Genomic DNA, 20103 nt, shown 5'->3' on the forward strand with positions numbered 1-20103 from the left:
TGGGACTCTGGGACTCCCCACCCCCATCTTAGCCTGTTTAGAGCTTTGCCATTCTTCCAAGTTCATTTCCAATACTGTTCCCCGCCCCCCTTCAAATCCCTAGCATACTGTGTGTGTGTCTTCTAGCATGGATTGTGTTCTACCTCACATTGGAGCTATTTTCTTTCACATGTGGATAAGAAATAAAATACATTCCCCAAGGAAAGATTTCAACCTGTAATCTAGATACAAAATGGAGAACCCTAGTCCTATAAACCCTCACTCCCACTTTCCAGAACTAACCACTGTTTGGAGGTTTCCTCGCAGCTTCACAGAAAGCTCCTATTGTTGAAGCGACTGAAAAGGCCAGAGCCTGATGCTTTGGACAGAGTGCTGGCTCTGAAGACTAAACACTTGGGTTTGTGCCTCAGCTCTCCATTTGCTGATCAGATAAGCTTGGGTAAATTCGGTCTCCTCTTGAGTCTCAGTCTTCCACTCTGTGAAATGGGATAACAATTCCTCTCCTGTTATCTCCCAGGACTGTTGTAAAGACCAAATGAGACAAAAGAAATAAAAGCATTTTGGGAAACTATAAGGGGTGCTCTATTTCTCTCCATTCTTGTGTCTGCAGCTTGAATGTAAGCACCTTGAGCACAGAAGTCTTTGTCGCTCTGGGGCTGGCTTTCCATTGCCCTTAGTCCAGACGACTTGTCTATAACATGCAGGTAGTGAATAATAGGAGATAGGGAACTGAATTCTGGATGGTGTGCTATACCTAGATGGGTTGGTGCTTTGTTCCTATCCTGCTTCTGGGCTCATAGTTCTTGACCTTCCTTTAGAGATCAACCCAGCCGAGAGGACCATTATTTTGTAAAGTTTACTTGGCTTTACTTTGAAAATCCTGCAACTGTTATTTCCAGCCTCTACCTCCCTCAGCTCCCAGTTCCTCAGACTCTGGCCCAGCTAAAGCTTTTGGAGTTCTCTCTCTCTCTCTCTCTCTCTCTCTCTCTCTCTGTGTGTGTGTGTGTAGATATTGATACAAATATAGGTGAGCGATAGAGAGAGCTGACTAAGAAGATTCAATTTTTTATTTTTTATGACTTTTAAATTTTTAAAAAAGATTTTATTTATTTATTTGACAGAGAGAGAGACAGTGAGAGAGAGAGAGTAAAATCAGAGGGAGTGGGGGGAGGGAGAAGCAGGCTTCCTGCTGAGCAGAGGAGCCCAATGCAGGCTCCAACCCAGGACCCAGGGATCATGACCTGAGCTCAAAGGCAAAAGCTTAACAGACTGAGCCACCCAGGCTCCCCAAGAAGATTCCATTTTTTAAATGGACCGCCTGTAAATGGTTAGAAAAGAGAGCTGGAAAGCTCCTCAGGTGTCATTTAGTCCAATCACTAACCTGTAACCTCTATGAAAACGGAGGCCCAGAAAAGGGAAGGGATTTTCCTAGGAGGCTAGTGGCTCTGACAGCCAAGTTACGGAGGAAAAAGGCAAGGCTCTGGGTTGAGGGCACTCAAGTTAAGGGAACTGGCCTGGAGAGAGTGTGTGGGGCCCCAAAAGAGATGAATGTGGGCAGGGGGCAGGGCATCAATCAGGGGAAGCAGATGGGACCATCTGCAAAATTCCCCTGGAAAGTGGAAATATAAGAAACACGAGGGGCGTGGTTTAGCAAGTTATTAGGAGTCTGGCTGAGCAAGGAGGAGGAGAAAGGGAGAGAAAAATAGAGTCAGAAGTGGGTGGAGAAGGAGAAGAAGGAAGCCTAAACCAGGCAGACGGAAAATATTTAGAGTAGTAGGCTCAGTAAGAGCTGAACATAGCACGTCAGTAGTGTTTTGTGGTGTGTGGAACATCTAGCTATCTTCTAAGTTCCCACCAGCTCGGCTGCCTGACTTCTTTTAGACTCCCATCATGCAAGCTAGTCCTTATTTTCTCAGTAGATGCAGGAGTTTTCCATGGCACTGTTTGCAGAAATGGTCCCACACTGTAGGTGTGGCCTCAGATGTGGCAGGTGAGGGCACTGTATGTACAACCTGGACTAGTCGTCAGAGCGGGACTGCACCGGCTCTGGGGCTGCAATCCCATTTTAGGCACACAGTCACATTGTGAGGTGAACTCAGCCCATTTTTCCAGATGAGGGGTAACACCATTTGTCAGTGAAAATTATAACCAAAAAAAAAAAAAAAAAATACAGATAGCTACGTATGTATTGAGAACCCATAGTTCATCATAGCTGATGAACAATGAGGGCCCCAGAAGCCCCACCACCTATATTCTAATGCCCAATGCGCCTCTCATCCCTGGTGTGAGCTTGGAAAATTTGCTTAACCTCTCTGCCTCAGTGTCCTTATCTGTAAAGTGAGGATAATGATAATGCCTTCTTGAGAAGATTTGTAAGGATTAGGTGAGTTGACCCAGGTACAGCCTTGGCACAATTCCTGGCACCTAGTTTTATGCAAATGAGGGTTACAGTTGACATCCTCATTATGGCTGGGCATGGTGCTAAGTGTTTTACTTATATCATGGTGTATAATCGTCACTTGGGAGGTAGCTGAGGCCCAGGTGCAGGAGGAACATATCAAGTCACTGGCCTTTAAATTTTCCTTAGAGGCAGACTCTTTTCCCTGGCCCAGACTGAATTCTGTGTAGAACTCTGATATATAGAATAGATTTAAAAAGCAGCACGGCTCTGACTGATGCAGTCGGGTAGGGGTGGGAGTTAGAGCCTCCAGCCTCAACCTTCCCATGTTTTCCCCTCCCCCAACATCCCCAAGGCTGGCCTTGAGGGTCTTCTTTGGTCACTGTGAGGAAAAATCTGCAAGCCCACTGATGTAGTCCATCCCACCTTGTTATACTCAGATGAAGATATCATGAACCCTGAAAGGGTGGCACAGCTAGCCAAAGGCAGGGGGGGCACAGGTGGCACCACTGGCATGGAGGAAATAATTTAGTTGAGGAGAAAAGCCTCCTTGGTTAAGCTAGAACACAGAGACTGCTAGGCCTGGGCAGAGAACAGCTAGGAAAGGAAGGTGAGCAGGCGGGAATGGGAGGCTGAGCCAGAGGCCTTGCCCCTGAGTTCTAGATGTGAATAGACCCTGGGAACCCTCATATCCTATGGGAGCCACCCTAGATCTCAAGACAATAAGACAGCACCCTACCATCACAGGACCTCTCACAGGCTTTGGGGATCTGTTTGGCAAGGGACATAGTCCCTGAGGTCTCTAGTCTGTGGGATGCATCTGCCGTGGGGCTAACTTTTACCATTCCGGCTGGACTCTTGGCATTAGCAAGGCATTTTTATAAGGCTCCTTTGCCTCCAGGAGTCTGGGAAGGCAGCCTGGCTTCCAGTGCACTAGAATGGCCCAATGCTCTGCCCCTCTTACAGCTGTGCTTGCGGGTGCCCGTCTCTATTCAAGGTGTGATGCTCCTGAATCTAAGAACCTGTGTGTTGCCAACTTTTATTTCCAGATTTCAGCACGGGTTACCTGAGGACACCACATGGAGGAGAAATTACAGAAGTTCCTCCCAGAGAACCTTGGGACTTCTCTGGAAATCCCTTCTTCTGACCTAATCTCTTGATCAACTCAGGCCCCATGAGAGCTCTGGAAGACTGAATCTTCCAGAGGCAAAAACTGGAGGGCAAAGCCTGAGGGAGGGGCCCTGAGTTGCTTGCCCTCCCTGGATAGGCCTCAAGATCTTCATCTGGACCACGAAGGAGTGGAGCAGATGTGCTCTGCGGGCCCACCAGCTCCAGGCTAGTCTTCTGTGGAAGTACCCCCCGCCCCCCGCCCCAGACTTGGCCGCTCCCTCATGTGCTGGTCTAGAATCTCCAGGGAACCCACCAGGCAGTAAATGCATAAATAAATCTTGCTCCCTGCCACGGTTTGCTGGCCCTTTGGACCAGTCATAAGAAGGCATGGATGCAGGAGGCAGATTAACGATCCCTGACTCGAAGACTACTCCTCTGACATAAACGCAAGGCCAGCTGCTAAATGGACAGAGCCCTCAACCCCTGAGCCATAGTGCAAGATAAGCATTACCATGGGACTGGTGGTGCACCCTGCCAGAGGATGGGAAGAGGAGGAGAGGACTCTGTGAGTTTTGACCGGGATAAAGGTGTAGGTACTAAGGCTGGGGGGTGGGGGTGGGGGGATGGCCAGGGGTAGACCCAGATAAAGGCAGAAAGAATTGTTGAAGTTTCAAATCTGCAGCCTACATGATTCAAGGGCAGGAAGAAAGACACGAAGCAGGGTGAAGGGCTAAGGGGCAATCCTGTCACTCATAAAGGCATATCACTGACACTTGCACTTTTGATCCCCATAACATTTTAGAGAGGTAGGTGTTATTGTCTCCATATAACAAGTGAGGAAACTGAGGCCCAGAGAGGTGATATAACATGTCATCAAGTGTTCAGGCTGGCATTCAGGGGAGCCCAGAGGTCTCAGTTGGTTAAGCTTCTGCTGTTGGCTCAGGTCATGATCCCGGGGTCCTGGGCTTGAGCCCTGTGTGCATCAGCCTCTTTGCTCACCTAAGAGTCTGCTTCTTCCTCTCCTTCTGCTTCTCCCCCTGCTCATGCACTTTCTCTCTCTTTCTCTCCCTCCCTCCCCCTCTCTCATGCTCTCAAATGAATAAAATCTTAAAAAAAAAAAAAAAGCTGTTTTCAAACCCAAGGGTGCTTTGAGAGTTGCAAAGCAGAGTTGCTTCCCATCCAGCTACCTGCTAAGACTTGGCCTCAGGGGCCTGGGAATGATCTTTCCCATTTTACAAAGGCCCGGAAAAGGTTAATTGTCATACAGGAGTCATACTGAAGCAGGGTGAGAGAGGGGAGAGGCTGAGGCTCAGGTCCCTCACCTATCTGCCTTCAACTGGAAAACTGCAGAAAGCTGCTAAAAGCAGTCCTCCTACTGTCATTTTCTCCACATCTGGTCAGGTTTCCCTTATAGAGGCCCTCAGATCCATTATCTCAAGTTTTGTTTGCGGGGCAGAAAAAATTATTTCCATTTTCTAAGTTCGGTAACTTGCCAAAGGTCACAGAGCTACTGAGTGGTGGAACCAGGACTTGAGACCAGAGCTGTGCCCAGACTCCCCTCTGCTTTCCCACAAAGCGCATTTGGCCAGCAAGAGACAGACAGAGATATGTTCACTGAAGCATAATGTCTGAGACCCAAAGCAGCAAACTGGGGTAACAATTCAGCCCTTTGCACTTTTCCATCTGAACCTCTGAAGTGCCAAGGCAGTCCTGGGGCCTCTGAAGGAGAAAAGCAGAATCCAGTGAGCTCAGCTTTCCAGAGCAGATCCCAGAGTGCCAGCTTCTGTGGTGTACTCAATGCCCCATCAGCCCAAAGTCAGTCCAACCACACAAATGGCAGGATGGTGGACGGGCATGAGGGGGAGGGAGGCAGTTCTCTCTTCCCCTCTCCCTACCCGTGGTTGCATTTCATGCTCAGTCACCTTTACACTCCTCTATCCCGGTGACACTGGGGAAAGAAAACCCCAAATGTCTCAGCCAGCATTTGATTTGGTCAATGCCACTTTGGGGCCAGTCACTCATTCGTCCTCTCAATTGTCATCAGTCCTTTAGCCAATATCCCCTAAGTGCCAACTCAATGCCAAACTCCTTCCTGAGTAGCGGATATGCCATAAGTAATATAACACAGTCCTGGCCCTCAGAGAATTCACATTCTTATTGGAAAAGATAACTGAACTCAATATAGAATGACTGCTGAATAAACTGAGCTGTGGGAATATCCAGGTAAGGAAGGGCCGACGGTATTCACAGGAAGGGCTGCAGGAATATGTAGGACTTTGCCAGGTGCAGGAGATAGAGCAAATACCTTAGCCTCTTTTGTGCCTCAGTTATCTCATCTGTAGAATGGGAGAGTAACTATGTGCAGGGTTTCTGTAAGAGTCCATGAGTGAAAATATGCAAACAGCTGAGAGCAGGACCAGGCACACAAAAAGCACCAATATACGTGTTTGTTAAAAAATAAATAAATAAATAAATAAATAAAAAGAGGGGGCGGCAAAAGAAAGAAGAATGAGCATTCTTGTGAGAGAGAAGATCCCATGTAAACAAACACATCTGGAGGGGTAATGAAGTAGAGGGTATTCTGGGAATGCTTGCTGATTTGGCTGGGTGAGCTTGGGTGGCAGTTTGAATGTCAATATCAGAGGCATGGACTTGTCCCCTGTAGCTGAGTGGCAGCCATTTCCAAAGCTGGATCTTTGCCGCGGAGAGTGGCAGAGGAGTCCTATGTGAATCGTTAGCACTCTGGCTATCAGCCCAGTAGGTGCGAGGTCCGAGAGACTGCCACAGGCCAGAGTGCAGTCAGTTGCCACACATGAGAGGACAGGCCCTGTGCTTGGCCCCAGACCCTGGTTCAGCATCATCCGGGACAGGGTGGCTTGGTAGGGGAGACACTATGTATCTGCCCTCAAGGAGCTGCTCCTCTAATGGGAATGTGTCATGCCAAGAATCAACTCAATCATCCTGGTGGCAAGTGGTGGAGATGGGTGGGGAAGAGAGGCTCTGTTGTGGCCCAAGAGGCGCCATCCACAGAGCGGTGACAAGCCAAGGCTGTCAGTCTGTAGGGGTTTAAAGCCTAGGGGTCACTTACTTACAAGCTGTGTGACCTGGGGCTCATTGCTTAACCTCTCTGTGCTGTGGTTTTTCCACTAGAAAATAAGGGCAATAATAATCATCTTCCCTCCTCGTAGAATTGTCATGATGATTAAGTCATAAGTGGAAAGTGCTCAGAATGTTGGTTCATATAATAAGCTCTTCATTAATGTTAGCTCTTCTCAGTGACTAGGGGCCCACCATGTGCCAGGTGTGTGGTACCCATGAGGTAAAAGGCAGTTGCCTGGAGCACACAAATGCACAGGACCACTGAAGTGTCAACTTTCCTCAAAACAACATGGATGCGCACCAGAGTTAACCAGGAAATTCAAGTAGGTGTTTAAGATAAGACCAGGGACTTCAAAGACATCCTCTGCATGGAACCAAAGCTTCCGGTTATGTCTTTGGCTCCCCCAGCGTTTCTAGGCATTCTTCCCCCTGAGCCATTAGGATTGTTGTGTATAAAAATTCTAGCCACACAGACACATGTGAGCTCACAGGACTTTAACGAGGGATCATTCTCTGGGATAATTCTGTCATGATACAGGTGAAAACTGAGGATCAGGGTTCAAATTCTGCCATCATCACTTATTAGCTGGGGGAACCTAGCAAGTCACGTTACCTTGGTCATCCCTCAGCTTCTCCATCTGTGCAAAGAGGGTGATGGCGATGATGATGACAATCGTAACAGTAACCTACTTTTAGAGGGTTGTGGTAAAAATTAAATAGACGAATTCCCAAAGGACACCTGGAACCAGGCTGGGTATGTAGTTAGTGCTAAGTGCATGATAGCTTTTACTAAATCTGTTCTCACATTCCGTCCCACAACACTGGCAGGTAGATGTCTTCCCGTCCATTCCTTCAAGGAGGAAATTGAAGCCGGAAGTGGTTAGGTCACATGCCCCCCTCCTCTCTGCTCCAGAAGGCGCTCCTGCTGCGGGGAGAAGGTGGGAATAAATGAGCTCTGAGGTCTTTCCAGTTCCAAGTTTCTATGACTCAAGGAAAACTTTGGAGTCCCTTTCACACCACTGTTCTGGCTGGGGCTAGAGCAGCAGAACACAGGAAACGGGAGGGACTAGCCAGGGAGGGAGATGACTTAGCAGGGTAGGAAATGGCTGCTGCCGCCCTTCCTTCGAGGCCACTGCTCTGAGAGGCTGTGTCCTGCACTCCCACCCCACAAGAGAGCAAAAGGGAAACTCCTGTTTTTGGAGGAAGCTGACTGGGACCTCCTTTTCCTCAGAGGGGAACTTGGCCCCTGGGGCAGAGGCAGTCCCAGGACTTTGAGAAACTCAGAAGTCAAAGGCTTGGAAGTACCAAGCTGGGCGCAGACTGGGGCCTCCCTGTGGTTGCTTCTCCTGGCTAAGCTCGACCAGAATGGGGATTGTCAATAGACCAGAGGGTCCTGGGGGAGAGGAATGAGTTCCCCACTGATTTAGGATCGAATGGGAGAAAAGAATTCCATCAAGGAACAGGGCCTAGTAGAAGGAGTAGATGTGAGATCTCTCTTGACTGTGAAACAGACTCACTGTGTGATTTTGGGCAAGTTTTCTTCCCCGGGGGGGGGGGGGGGAAGAATACGTTCATTCAATACTTTGTGAACCCTACTGTGTGCCAACACTGCTCCGGGGCAAAGGGAGACTGGTGTGGAGATCAACATGTTCATTTCTCATTCCTTTCCAGCTCTGACATGGCATCTATGAAAAGTGAGTGCAAATCTCATGCAAATAAGCACATACCAAGTCACAAACTCCTCTTCTGTTTCCTAGCCTGTCCCTCACAAATGGCGTTGCTTGGCCCTAGCCTAGTGGCACAAGGTATGGAGATGGGAAAGGGAAGAAGCTGTGACCTTCACCTGCGTATCCCTTCACCTGAGTCATGGGATTATTATCCTCATGTTACAGACAAGGAAATGGAGGCTCAGAGAGGGAAAACCACATGGGTTTTGCCCAGTAAGTGCAGAGCCACTATAAGCTCTTGCCTCCTTACTGGCCACCACAAGAAGTGGAGCAGAAATAGCCAGGTCTGTGAGCTACTCCATCATAAACAAAGTCGGACAGAACTCCCCACCATCCCCAAATCAGGGCATGCAAATTTGCCTGCCCTGGGTGGGTGGAGGTGAGGGTAAGGAAAAGGGTCATGGAATTTAGGGTCCTGGTCCAGGTTTTCTTCGTGGCAGATCCTCAGCACTGATATCTTTGAGAATAGAAGTTAATCTTTCTTTAGAGCCTCGAAACAGCACTGCAACAGAGATAATTGTCCCACTGAGATGACAACCAAGTCATTTGCATTTTAGGGCGTCAGTTTTGCTTTCTCTAATGCAAGAGAGCCTATAAGAAAGGAATGCTTCTTCTCCTAAGGTCCAGGATATTCTGGGTGCTAGAAGGATTTCAGGTCATCCTTGTTGGAACCTAGGGTCCTGTTGCTCTGGTCAGACAGACAGAAAATGGGACTGGGAGAGTGCTAAGAAGCAGGGCGTGGAGGGGGCTGAGGAGCGAGTGAGTCAGTCAGTCCACCAAGTGGGCTAGAGCCACTGTTTCCCTCTCCATCCGGCTATTGCACAAGGTCTTCTGCCATGTCACGTGGTTGGCGAGGTGTGGGGGAGACAGGAGGTGCAGCGGCTGACCCTAGTGATGAGATTTGGGGGAGGCGGGAGGTGGAGGGGCTGACTCTCACTACCTTGCACTGGCAGAGGACAGCAAAAAGGAGTGGGATCTGTGGTGAGATACCCCTCAAATTGGGGGCCAGTATGGGAAAGGCCAGACCCCAACCCGGGAGTGGAGACCTGATTGTGAGGCGCGAGGCAGACTGGCAGAGCTCAATAAGTAACCTGAGGCCAGTGGAGGCTAGAGAAGGGGGGTTTTCTGCTCAAGGTGGGGGCGTGGAACTTTCTAGTCGTCGCTGAGTGGGCGGGGAAACTTGGGCCGTCATTCCCTCAGCCCCTCCCTACCTCCACTTGGCGCCGTCCTCGCCCCAGGCTCAGTGCGGGGACGACAACCCGAGGGACCAGCGCTCCGCTTGGGAGTCGCCGGTGAACTCTTGGCTGAAGCCCCGGGCAGGGGGCCAGGCTTGCGGCTCCCAAAGCCCCGGACGAGGATGCCGTGGAAGCTGCGGGGTGCGAAGGGCGCTCGGTGGGACCCGCCGCACTGGAAGCCAGGTGAACAGAGCTGGGCGGACCTCTGCGGGAGGTCAGGGCTAGGCTTGCAAGTCGCTGGGAGCCTTGGCGCTGCCCTCCGGCTAAGCAGAACTCCAGTCCCCCTCGCCTCCGAATCTTTGGTTCCGGTCCCGCTTTCATCTATTTAGTTCTGCGTCCGTTTGTCTGAATCCCATCCCGGACTGGCACTCTCCTTTTTTCAGACCTTGCGTCCCCGCGCTCCTGCTTCCTTCTAATTCTTAGGCAGTTCTTGCTGTTTTTCAAGGTGCCCCCATCCTTTTATCCCAGCTGTCCATCGGGCTGCGCCCCTACCTGCCTCTCTCCCTTTGCCTTTATCCGCTACTCCAAAAAGACCAACATTTTAGTTGTTAACACATAGTAGGGATTTAATGAATTGTATGTCCCTTATCACTAGTCCTCTAGCACTTTTTTGTCTCCACCACTGGCGTCACACTTCCACCCTCCTGTCTGTCTTCCTGTTCCATTATATGTCTGACGACCTGCTTATGTTTTGACTTCATCCCTTCATCCTTCTGTGCTTCTATCCCTCTTTTTGTCTCTGGATCCTTGGGTCTCACTACCTAGCCAGTAGCTCCACACAGCCCCTGTCACTCCAGGGGACCCTTACTGCCTCACTCTGTCTCCTAGTTGCATGATGTGGGCCCGCCACCCTGGCAGCACCTTGATTGCCTAAAAGCTCCATCCCAAGGCCTGTTTCCACTCCAGTGGGTCTCCCAGTCTACCTGGCACTTTGTCTTTTTAAAAATTGAAAAAAGTACTGATTTTTCTGTGCTGTAAAAAAAATCTCCAGGCTCTGCTGCTTCCTTTTCCCCCAGTAAGTTCTCCCTTGCTCCTGCCGAAATGGCAGGGAGGAAATAGCAAACTGGGTTGGCTTTCTCAACATGGGTTTGTCATGGAACATGAACACTCTTGAAGGACAGGGCCTGCAGAAACCCTCCACATATGTGGAGCCCAAGGCCCAGAGAGGGCAAGACTCTCAGCCAGGTCACACAGCTCCTCAGTAGTAAAAGGAGGGTAGAAGCCAGAGTTGCAGTGTCCTGGGCCCTGATCCAAGAGCCTTGATGGGGCCCAGGAGCCACTTTCCTGGTGTTTCCTGTGGGGTCTGTTCATCCGGAGATATCAAGTGTGAAACATGGGGGCCTTGCTGTCCCCTCTCTCCCTGTCCTCTGGGACCTGATCTGGCTGCCCCCTTGCCTGGGTTGGGTATTCTTTATCTGGGGACCACTGTTGTCCTTCCAGTGGTGTCAGAGCTCCATAAGGCAGAGACCCTGGCTGTTGGACCTACCTGCCTTGTTTTCTCCTCCCGTCCACCCCACCCCAATGCCTGGGTGCCCATGTTGACTGATACATTGATACATATGAACAGGGAATATATATATTCTCTATATGGGAATACACATATTCCTTCAGCCAGGAATGCCTGGCTGAAGATCAGCTCAGAATTTTTATTTAGTGAGTATGCGTGTTTGTGTTTTGGGGTGTGTGTGTGGAGGGGGTAGCTATGCTTGGAGAAGAGCACACTGAGAGGGGCTTTAAGAGCTCAGAGCCTTAGATGAGTGGCCCTCGAGCATCACCATACATCCTATGCCTTCTCTGATGTCCCCACAGGCCTCTGTAGGCTATTCTTCAGGGGAAATAGATAGGGTGGGTGGCCCAGGGATCATTCTGTCTGCTTGAATTGAGAATACCAAGCCCTAGATCCTGGTAATCACAGGGCTGAACTGGGACAGACTCTGGGCAGGCCTGTGAAAGTGAATCCCCCCTCCCCCACCAGCCACCCTCCAACTTCATGGACACCATATCTGGTTGCAGCATGACGTCAGACCACAGTGGGTTGATGGGACAGCCTGTTGGGTAGGAAGGAAGAGCCCACTCATCCTCCTCCATTTCCTCCTCACCCTTTCTGTTTTGTCCCAGGAGCTGCTTCCCTTGAGGGACAAGTGGATAGGTCCCAGGCAAGGGGGCAGGATCCTGAGCTCTGTTCTGAGGCCATGGGTGTCCACTGCTACCAGGTGAGCTGGAGGCAGTGCTGGAGGCAGGGATCAGGTCTCTAGACTTCTGGGCTCATTTGGTCCCAGCATCTGCCCTGCCTCTTTCTCTGCCTTTTACCTCAGCCTTCTCCTCCTTCCTTTTTCTCACTTTCCTCAACTTTTTCTCCTCATCCTTAGAGAACTCTTACACCCCCAAGTACTTCTAGTCCTCTGCAAAAGCTCCAGAGATGTTGGGTTTCTGGGATCCTCACCCCCTCCACAGGAACGAACACACAGAGAACCTCACAGAAGCAGAGAATGTTATGGAAAGAAGGTCCCTGGGGCATCTGGGTGGCTCAGCCAGTTAAGCATCTGACTGTCAATTTTACTCAGGTCACCATCTCAGGGGTGTGAGATTGCGCCCCTCATTGGGCTCTAGACCCTCTACCCCTCCCCCTGCCCTTCCCTCCCCATTTCTCTCAAAAAGAAGAAAAGAAAAGAAAGAAAGCACCCAAGAAACCAGGACGCAGCTCTGTTTTTCCAGATGAGGAAACTGAGCCTGGCCAGGAAGGAGTGAACTCAAGGGCTGAAACTAAGTCAGGCAGAGGGGAATGTTGTTGAGGGAGCACTGGGAGGGTTTCTCTGGTCTCAGCTGCTTGCAGGTGTGCCTAAGGATGGAGTGGGGCAGGGAGAAAGCTTTCGTGTTAGAAGTTGACTTGTTTTTACTCATCTCACTGCACGGTGACTATCCTCTGAAGGGCAAGAATGAGGTGGGGGGTGGGGTGGGAGTGGACATCCTGCTCTGGGTATCTGTGGCAGGTTCACCAAGGGCTTAGCCCCTCTGTTTGTTCGAGAGGAGGCAGGCAGACCTCCCTGAGAGAATGGAGGGGTGCTCCATTTGCTTGCAGCAGAAAACCTCTGGCCTCTTTGAGACTGGCCAGTAAAGCCAAGTCAGGGGCCCATCCTGGGTGTGAAATGGTGCCTACCACACTGTCATGGCTCACTTGGGTTTGTTGCGTGGATGCTGGGGGCTGGCTTTCTAGCTGCTGTCGCTTTGCCTAGTATCTGTTGGAATGATGCGGGCAGGCTCTTGGGTGTCTGGAGAATAGTGGGAGGCAGAGACTGAGGGGGCTTGGGTTCTCCCTTTCCAGCTGCTTAGTCCAAGTGCTTGGAGGTTCATCATGAGCTGCCACCTACATTCCTTTCAATAGTTCCAGGAGGCAGGTGAGAGGGAATAAATGCATCTGAGTCCTAGCTTGGAGTTGGGGGGAGGGGATGTCCTGAGAGAGTAAGCAATCCCTGAAACTCCCCTGGCCTGTGCCTGGCTTAGCCAGTACCCCAGCTTTCCTCACAGCTAGCCCAGTGCTCCCAGCCCAGCATGGAGCTCCCCCTTTCAGGGTACTCTCTGGTGTGGGGTGGGCACAGCCATGGTGATCTCCTGGGCTGTGGGCTGAGAGGTGGTCTTTGTGCTCCTCCCAGGACTTAGCTCCATCTCCACTCCCACTTAGCAATGCACAGTGGAGTTCCTGTTACCCCTCACCTTTTCAAGACCCTCCCACTACCAATCCCTTTCTTCCTACACTGGCACTACTCTGGCTGCCTGTCTTGGTGCGAACGCCCCTACCATGGCATGGCATTTTTTTTTTTTTAAAGAGCTGTAACTGTCTCATGTTGTGGGGATCTGAGCAGTAGCCCTCGTTCATGAAGCTGGGCAGGGGCCCCAAAAACTTTGAAGAGCAGGCCTTTACCATCCCAGGCTTGACTGGAGGCCTTTCAGACCTCAGACTGGAGGTCTGAGAAAATGTGTGCAGGTGTGAGGGCATCTGTGGTCCTGTGCTGTCCGGGGCTGGTCCAAGTGTAATTCATTTCCCCCTCATGGTTCCTACCTGCCTTCTTTCTTCTCAGCTGGGTTCCCTGGGAATTATTTGCTGCTGCTGCTGCTGCTGCTGCTTTAGCTCCATGGAAAAAGGTAGTGGAAGCACCTGTTTAATCACCCTCAGCTGTTCCAGAGTGGAGCTACGGGTCTGCCTGCCACAGTCTGAAGGATGTCCATTCCTAGGCAGTAAGGGATCTAGGGGGCATTAGAAGTCCAGATAGACACTTATTGGAACCCATGTGTCTTGGAGTGTGGCTCACAGTCACGGCATCTGGAGTTTCTCTCTGCCACCTCCTAGAAGAAATGAGCTGGTTGGCCTTGGAAAAAAGCTGAGCTGCCCAACACCTTGCTTGCCCATCCCCTCACCTGCCACCACCCTTTACAGCCCACCCTCACATCCATTGTCTTAATTTTGCTTGATAGGGATTATGCTCTATCCTCATTTTACAGGTGAAAATCCTGACGGTTGGAGTGGCACAATGACTTTCCCTCCTTGACACAGCCAAAAAGTGGTAGAACTGGGAGTAGTATCCAGCACTTTCTCTTTATTGCTTAGTACCTCTGTCACTGTATCTAACACTTAGGAGCACTTACTGTGAGCTAGCCACCATTCTAAGTACAATTTAGCCCAGAGGATCCGCTTAACAGCCATATAAAGTCCGGACTGTGATTATCAGCCACATTTTACAGGTGAGGAAACTGAGACACAGAAAGGTGGAAAATAATTTGCGTGAGGTCACATGGCTAATGAGTAGCAGAGTTGGGCTTTGGGCTTTGTGCTTGGGCTGTCTGGCTCCAGATTCCATCATACGGCTCTTTGTATGACACACCTGGGCTTGGATAGTGATAGAGGGAAGCCCTATGTCTAGGGCGTGGAAATGCATACATGCACCCCAAGGTTTTTCCACCTGCCCTCAGTCTGCCCTCATGCACTCTACATTACCCTGCTTAATGGCTGAGCTGGCATCTAAGGTAGTAGCAGCAGCAGCAGCATCACCCTAAGATATCCAGGCAGTAGTAGGGGCTTGTGGGAAAAGGGACACCTAGGGCCTAAAGGCTCCAGTTATCACCAGAGCCATTCAAGATGCAACCCAGGAGACTGTGAAGAGGTACCATTTCCTCATCTGTACCAGGCCCCATTACTGTATATCTGCTCCACACAAGACTCTGACTTAGGTAAGGGCCTGGGGGTAGATCAGAGAGCAAGGATTGAAGGCAACGAGTTATCTCCTTCTGAAGAGACTGAGTTCTTGCCTTTCTAAAGCTCATGGGTTAAGAGAAAGAGATCAAGAAAGACCCAAAGAAATAGCCTAGATATGGGCTACTCTATGCCAGGCACTGTGAAGTTCTTGTTCCACTTATTTATAGCAATTGCTATATTTTTACTTCTGTAGTTTTTCCTTTTTTAATTGTCTGGTTTGATTATTATTTTTTTAAGACACTACTGGGTGTCTCAGAATCCATCATCTCTGAGTCACTTAAATATATCTACTAAAAGGTTATTGGGGTTTGGTCATTATTTATGTGATTGCAATTTCATTTCTTCATGGTTGGTTGTCCCTTGAATATCTTTCAACATTACTGAGAAACTACTGTGGACACTGCTTGGTGCTATGTGGTGGATGAAATTGGCTCTGACATGGCTTCCTCCCCATAGGGAAGCTATAAAGATACTGCAGGACCCACACTTTTTATATCCTTTTTGCATTTTTCAGAAACAAAATAAATTTGGCCCCAACTCAGGACCTTAGGGATGTCCACAAATATAACAGCCCAGCCTCAGGAAGGAGGTCATCTACCTTCCCACCCTTTACAGACATTCCTGACTCTGGGTAGGATTTTGTTTCCAGAAGTGAGTTCTGAAGTCTCATCTACAGGTCTCATCTACATCCAAAACCCACAGGGACCTGACTCATCTTGAACAAAGTGCCAGCTCCCGTCTTGCCATTGAGAGGAAAGAAGGGGTGCACCCTGGGCGTAGCCTTGCTTCAGCATTTCTCCTCTGATTCTCTCAGGACCACTAGGGAAGGAAGGTGGGAGAATTCCAATTTGTCTGAAGACCAAGACAGGAGGGGGCACACTTGCGGCTATGCCTATCTTTGCCATTGCCTGGGTGACCTTAACAAAGTTGTTGTCCTAATAAACATGAATTTTTGCTCTTGTCTGTGTTGGGTACTCTAGCAAAGAAATTAGGTGGATGTGGCCCCTGCTTTCCAGGAACTTCAGCTTCATTTCTCCCGTCTGTTAGGTATGGAGAAAATAACCCATGGATCTGATAGGTTAGCTTGAGTGAGTCATGTCTTCTCAGTTTCTGTATCTGTAAATGTGGAGGAGGGCAGCTGGATGGCACATTGTCTTGAGTACTCCCAGTCCCCACTAATAGGAGTCCTCAATTCGACAATAAAGTCATGGTTGTGAACTTGTAAACTTCGTGAGGAAAGACAAGAGGGAAATCAAATCTTAACACTCTTTCTCATAGAATTTAAATCAGCGGGGCACCTGGGTGGCTCAGTGGGTTAAGCCGCTGCCTTCGGCTCAGGTCATGATCTCGGGGTCCCGGAATCGAGTCCCGCATCGGGCTCTCTGCTCAGCGGGGAGCCTGCTTCCTCCTCTCTCTTTCTCTGCCTGCCTCACTGCCTACTTGTGATCTCTGTCAAATAAATAGGTAAAATCTTAAAAAAAAAAAAAAAAAAAGAACTTAAGTCAGCTTTCTGATGTCACACTCTTGGAAGCCCTCGCCTGTCATGAATAATGCATATGCCCCAAGTTGTCCATGCATTTCTCCCCGGAGGTAGAGTTTGGACTTGAGGCAGAGAGCTGGGGGTAGGCGGGAAGTTGCAGAATGCCGGGGGCTGAGCAAGGTGGGAATGGCAACTTCCTGCTCAAGTATTCAATGTCCAAGTTTCCCTCTCGGTTGTCCCTACTAATCGGAGATCTCACTGAAGTCTTCGGAATGCTCCATAAATTACCCGCAGCAAGCATCTGAACCTTGACGTGCACAGGCACATGTATTTAAATTCCCCAGACCGTGCCAGGCACATTCAGAACCTAATAAATAGTCTGTGCGCCTGGCCAGCCGCTTGCTCCTTCACCCCGCGCTGCTAGCTCTGGCTGTGGCTTCTCCCCGCCTACCCCTCTTCCCACCAGCGGTGTGACCTGAGGAAGAGGCCCCAGAGCGGTTATTATTGGAGGAGCTGGAAGGCAGCGCCCCGCCCACCACAATTTGGGCAACTTTCTGGGAAGTCCGGTGGGCCGGACTGCGCCTTCATTGGTGGAGGGGCCCGTAGGTGGGCGGGGCGTCCCTACCGCCCAACTTGCAGTCGTTCCCTCCCAACCTGAGCCGAAAGTGGCCTCTGGTTGACAACAGCTAAGCAGCCGCCGCAGCTGCTCCTCTGGCTGACACCATTACCCCCGCCCGACCCCAGGCTCCGCGCGTGCCCCAGCCAGGAGCAGTCCTTCCTGCACTCACCTCCTGCCCACTGGCCGCTGTGTCAGGGTCTCGAACCCCAAGTGGTGGACGCGGCCTCCAGGTAGGAGTGGGGGTGAAGTCAGGCAAAAATCCGGACCCACGGGGCCTCCCGGGGCCTTCCTGGGCCCCCTGGCCCGGCCTAGTCCCGGGAGCGCTCTGGCCCGCCCCCGCTCTTAGCGGTTCGGCCAGGCAGCGCACTCAGGAGCCACTTTCGCCCCGCCCCGGGATTTGGGGTCGGAGTCCCCGAAATTGGGGGATCCCCTGAGCCCGCTGGCAGCGCTTCTCCCCACGGAAGCCCCGCCAGTCGGGTGGTAGAAGGAGACTTTCCCTCGTTATCCCGGGCCTGGCCGGAGTCTGGAGCCCTAGCTCTGGGGCTTTGGAGGGGGGCTTGAACAGGGCAGAGGTGGCGGCCCTTCGGGCTCTGTGCCACCTCGCCTACCCTTTTCCTTCCTCTGCTATTGAGGGCATTTCCAGGAATCCCGGGTAGGGCCCTGTGGGCTTTCCCCTTGGCCATTGTCCTCCCTTCTGAGAAGCGCTCGTACTTTCCTGGTATTAAGGTGGCTGTGGGGATCAAGTAAAAACCTTTGGATAAGTCGCATCTTTCACGGTTCTGTGGCCCCATGAAGTCCCAAGTGGGTTTGGATTATGGAAGCTCTGAGGAAAGGCTTCCTTTTAGTGGAAGTTTTTGGGATTTCCAAATTAGGTAGTCTGGGGTTCTCTCCATTTCTCTTCTCCCAAGGCTCTTTAAAGTGGAGCACTGAATTAGGACTCAGGAATCTGGGGTTCGGCTACTAATTCATGTGACCTTAGGTGAGTCATGCTACTTCTCCGGGCCGAAGTGTTTTCAACAGCGCTCAACCCGAGGTCGTGGGCTGGATTTCAGTATCTAAAGGGCCAGTGTTTTCCATGACATTTTGACTTGTCCCACGGGTCCAAGCTCCTCACTGGTATAGGTAGGTAAAAGTTTGTCTTGGAGGTGCTTGGGGCGACAGGAACTATACAGATGGAAAGCTTTGTGGTGATTGTGCAGGCAAATCAGCAGGCAAACCAGCGGGAAGGGTGAGTAGGACAGCAGCCAGATTCAAGGTGGGGAGGAGTGGGGCCAACTCAGAGCCTGGGACCCCAGAGGTTGGGCTGGAAAAGCCTGGCTTTCTCTGTCCCCCTTGGAGCCCCGAGGTCTGCCCACCTAGGAGGAGAGGGTGATGAGTCACACCCAGGGCTATTTTCAAACCCTGACTCCTACTGTGGGACCTGTTGCCGCCCCCACTCTGAGGGTTGCTCTCTCCACCCACCATCTTTTCTTGTTGCTCTCTGAATTTTCCCCTCATTTCCATCTGCCTGGAATAAAGGAGAGGCAATTTCTATCTGGGGGTGGAAAGGCAGACAGCCCAAGGGCATAGAGAAAGAGGCATGGCTGCAAGTGGTTTATGAATGGAAGATGGAGCAAGTGGGTAAGAGTGTGATGGGAATGGTGTTGGGGTTTGGGGGTTTTTTACCCTAAAGCTGTAGCTACCATATCACTGGGCATTCTGGGTTTGGAGCTCATTTCCGGGATTTGATGTCCAATTTTGTTCCCGATTTGGGGTTTGGCATTTCTGCTCCCTGGACCTCTGTCATTAGGGCTAGTAAACACCACATGGACAGAATCCCATTTGCCCTCATCGCTGGCCTTATGTCCACCTCTTAAGCAACTCTTTGAGAAGAATGCTCAACCTCCCTGTGCATCTGCAGCTCCCCTGCCCCACCAGGAGAGGAGACAGGGTTGAGAGATAGCTGGAGATGCTTAGAGCAAGAAGAGGAGCAGAAGGTGCACAAAGGGGCTGTGTATCTTGTGGGAGTGCTGGAGAGTGGGGCATGAGTTGAGCAGGGTGGATGGAAGAACTTTCTTAATTAAAGCACACTTCGGGAGTTTGAGCACAGGAGCAAAGAGGGTGCCACAAAGAGGCCTGAACTTTGACCTTCTCTGCCTTCTTGAAGTTTTAAAGTTCCACCCTTAGGGATAGGGATTGGAGAGGGAGCATAGGACCCCTGGAGCCAGCTACAGGGATACCAGCAGCAACACAAAAGCTAGAAGGTTCCACGGGAGCAGAGGATTGTTTCTGTAATCTGGATGCTATTGCAGCTGCTGGTGCTGTTCTGCTAGGACACTCTTGGAGTTCACTGTTCTGGAATGTTCAGGTTCAGTGGATGGCAGGTTTAACAAATGAAGACTGTGCCCTCACTTTTTTGGAGAAGGTGGGGCAAGGGGTCTTTGGCTGGAAGAAGGAATTGCCTCTAGCTTGAATAAAAGAGAACTTTTTCTTTGGACTCTAAGTTTGGGTAAGATGGAGTGTCTTGGCCCTGGGCCCAGGCCCTGGGGAGGCCATTATCAGATAAAATAGAGATAAATGATCTAAAAAATCCAAGGGCTCTAGGATGGGAAGTGTGAGCTCCCCCACTCTGCAGCCCTAAACAAAGTAGTGGAGAATAGGCCTGAGCACATAATCGTTGGTGTCAGCTGTGTACTAAGGCTCTCTTCATCTGTGACCCATGGCCTTGGTTCGTGTGTATGGGAGGAGAGGGGGACTCATCCCAGAATCGGTCCATTGCAGGTCTGAAATGCTGTGTTTGTGTGTGAGTCTTCTCTTGCCCAGCCCCCTACTCTGGGAACTCACATTTCATTGACTGCTGTCCCTGTTTACCCCCAACCCTCAGGGTGCTGGTATGGGTAACTGGACGTTAAGTTCCTCAGGAATCCAGGGTGGTGTGGGGCAAAGCACAAGGGAGTGAAAGCTGGACATATGGGAAGTTTAAATCTGGGCCCTGCTGCTCCATTTGTGACTTCCCCAGCTCTTGGTTTCTCCTCACTGTTTCTACCTCATTGGATTAGATGAGAGAATCCATGGCTAAGTGCTTTGTAAACTACCAAAGACCGTACAAATTATTAGTCATTAAGTTCAGGCTTGGCTAGGTCTTAGAGGACACAGAGTGTAACCCCCACCTTCAGGGAATCGACCAACTAGTTTGGGGGTTAGTGGC

At 50.6% G+C, this 20103-nt stretch overlaps 1 protein-coding gene across 3 annotated transcripts in view; it reads left to right on the plus strand.

Moving 5' to 3' along the window:
- Nucleotides 1-9563: 9563 nt before the first annotated feature.
- Nucleotides 9564-20103, plus strand: part of STARD8 (StAR related lipid transfer domain containing 8) — a 40911-nt gene continuing 30371 nt past the window's right edge. Inside the window, exon 1 of one of the 3 annotated variants that reach the window (XM_059156989.1) lies at nucleotides 9564-9752. In XM_059156989.1, coding sequence (XP_059012972.1) covers nucleotides 9692-9752 — 61 coding nt within the window. In that variant the 5' untranslated portion in view covers nucleotides 9564-9691. Of the gene's footprint in view, nucleotides 9753-16942; nucleotides 17147-20103 lie in introns of those variants that run through there. The other 2 variants (XM_059156991.1, XM_059156990.1) reach the window with 2 other exon arrangements.

This window comes from Mustela lutreola, chromosome X (genome assembly GCF_030435805.1).
Source record: "Mustela lutreola isolate mMusLut2 chromosome X, mMusLut2.pri, whole genome shotgun sequence".
In the NCBI taxonomy this organism is placed as follows: domain Eukaryota; kingdom Metazoa; phylum Chordata; class Mammalia; order Carnivora; family Mustelidae; genus Mustela; species Mustela lutreola.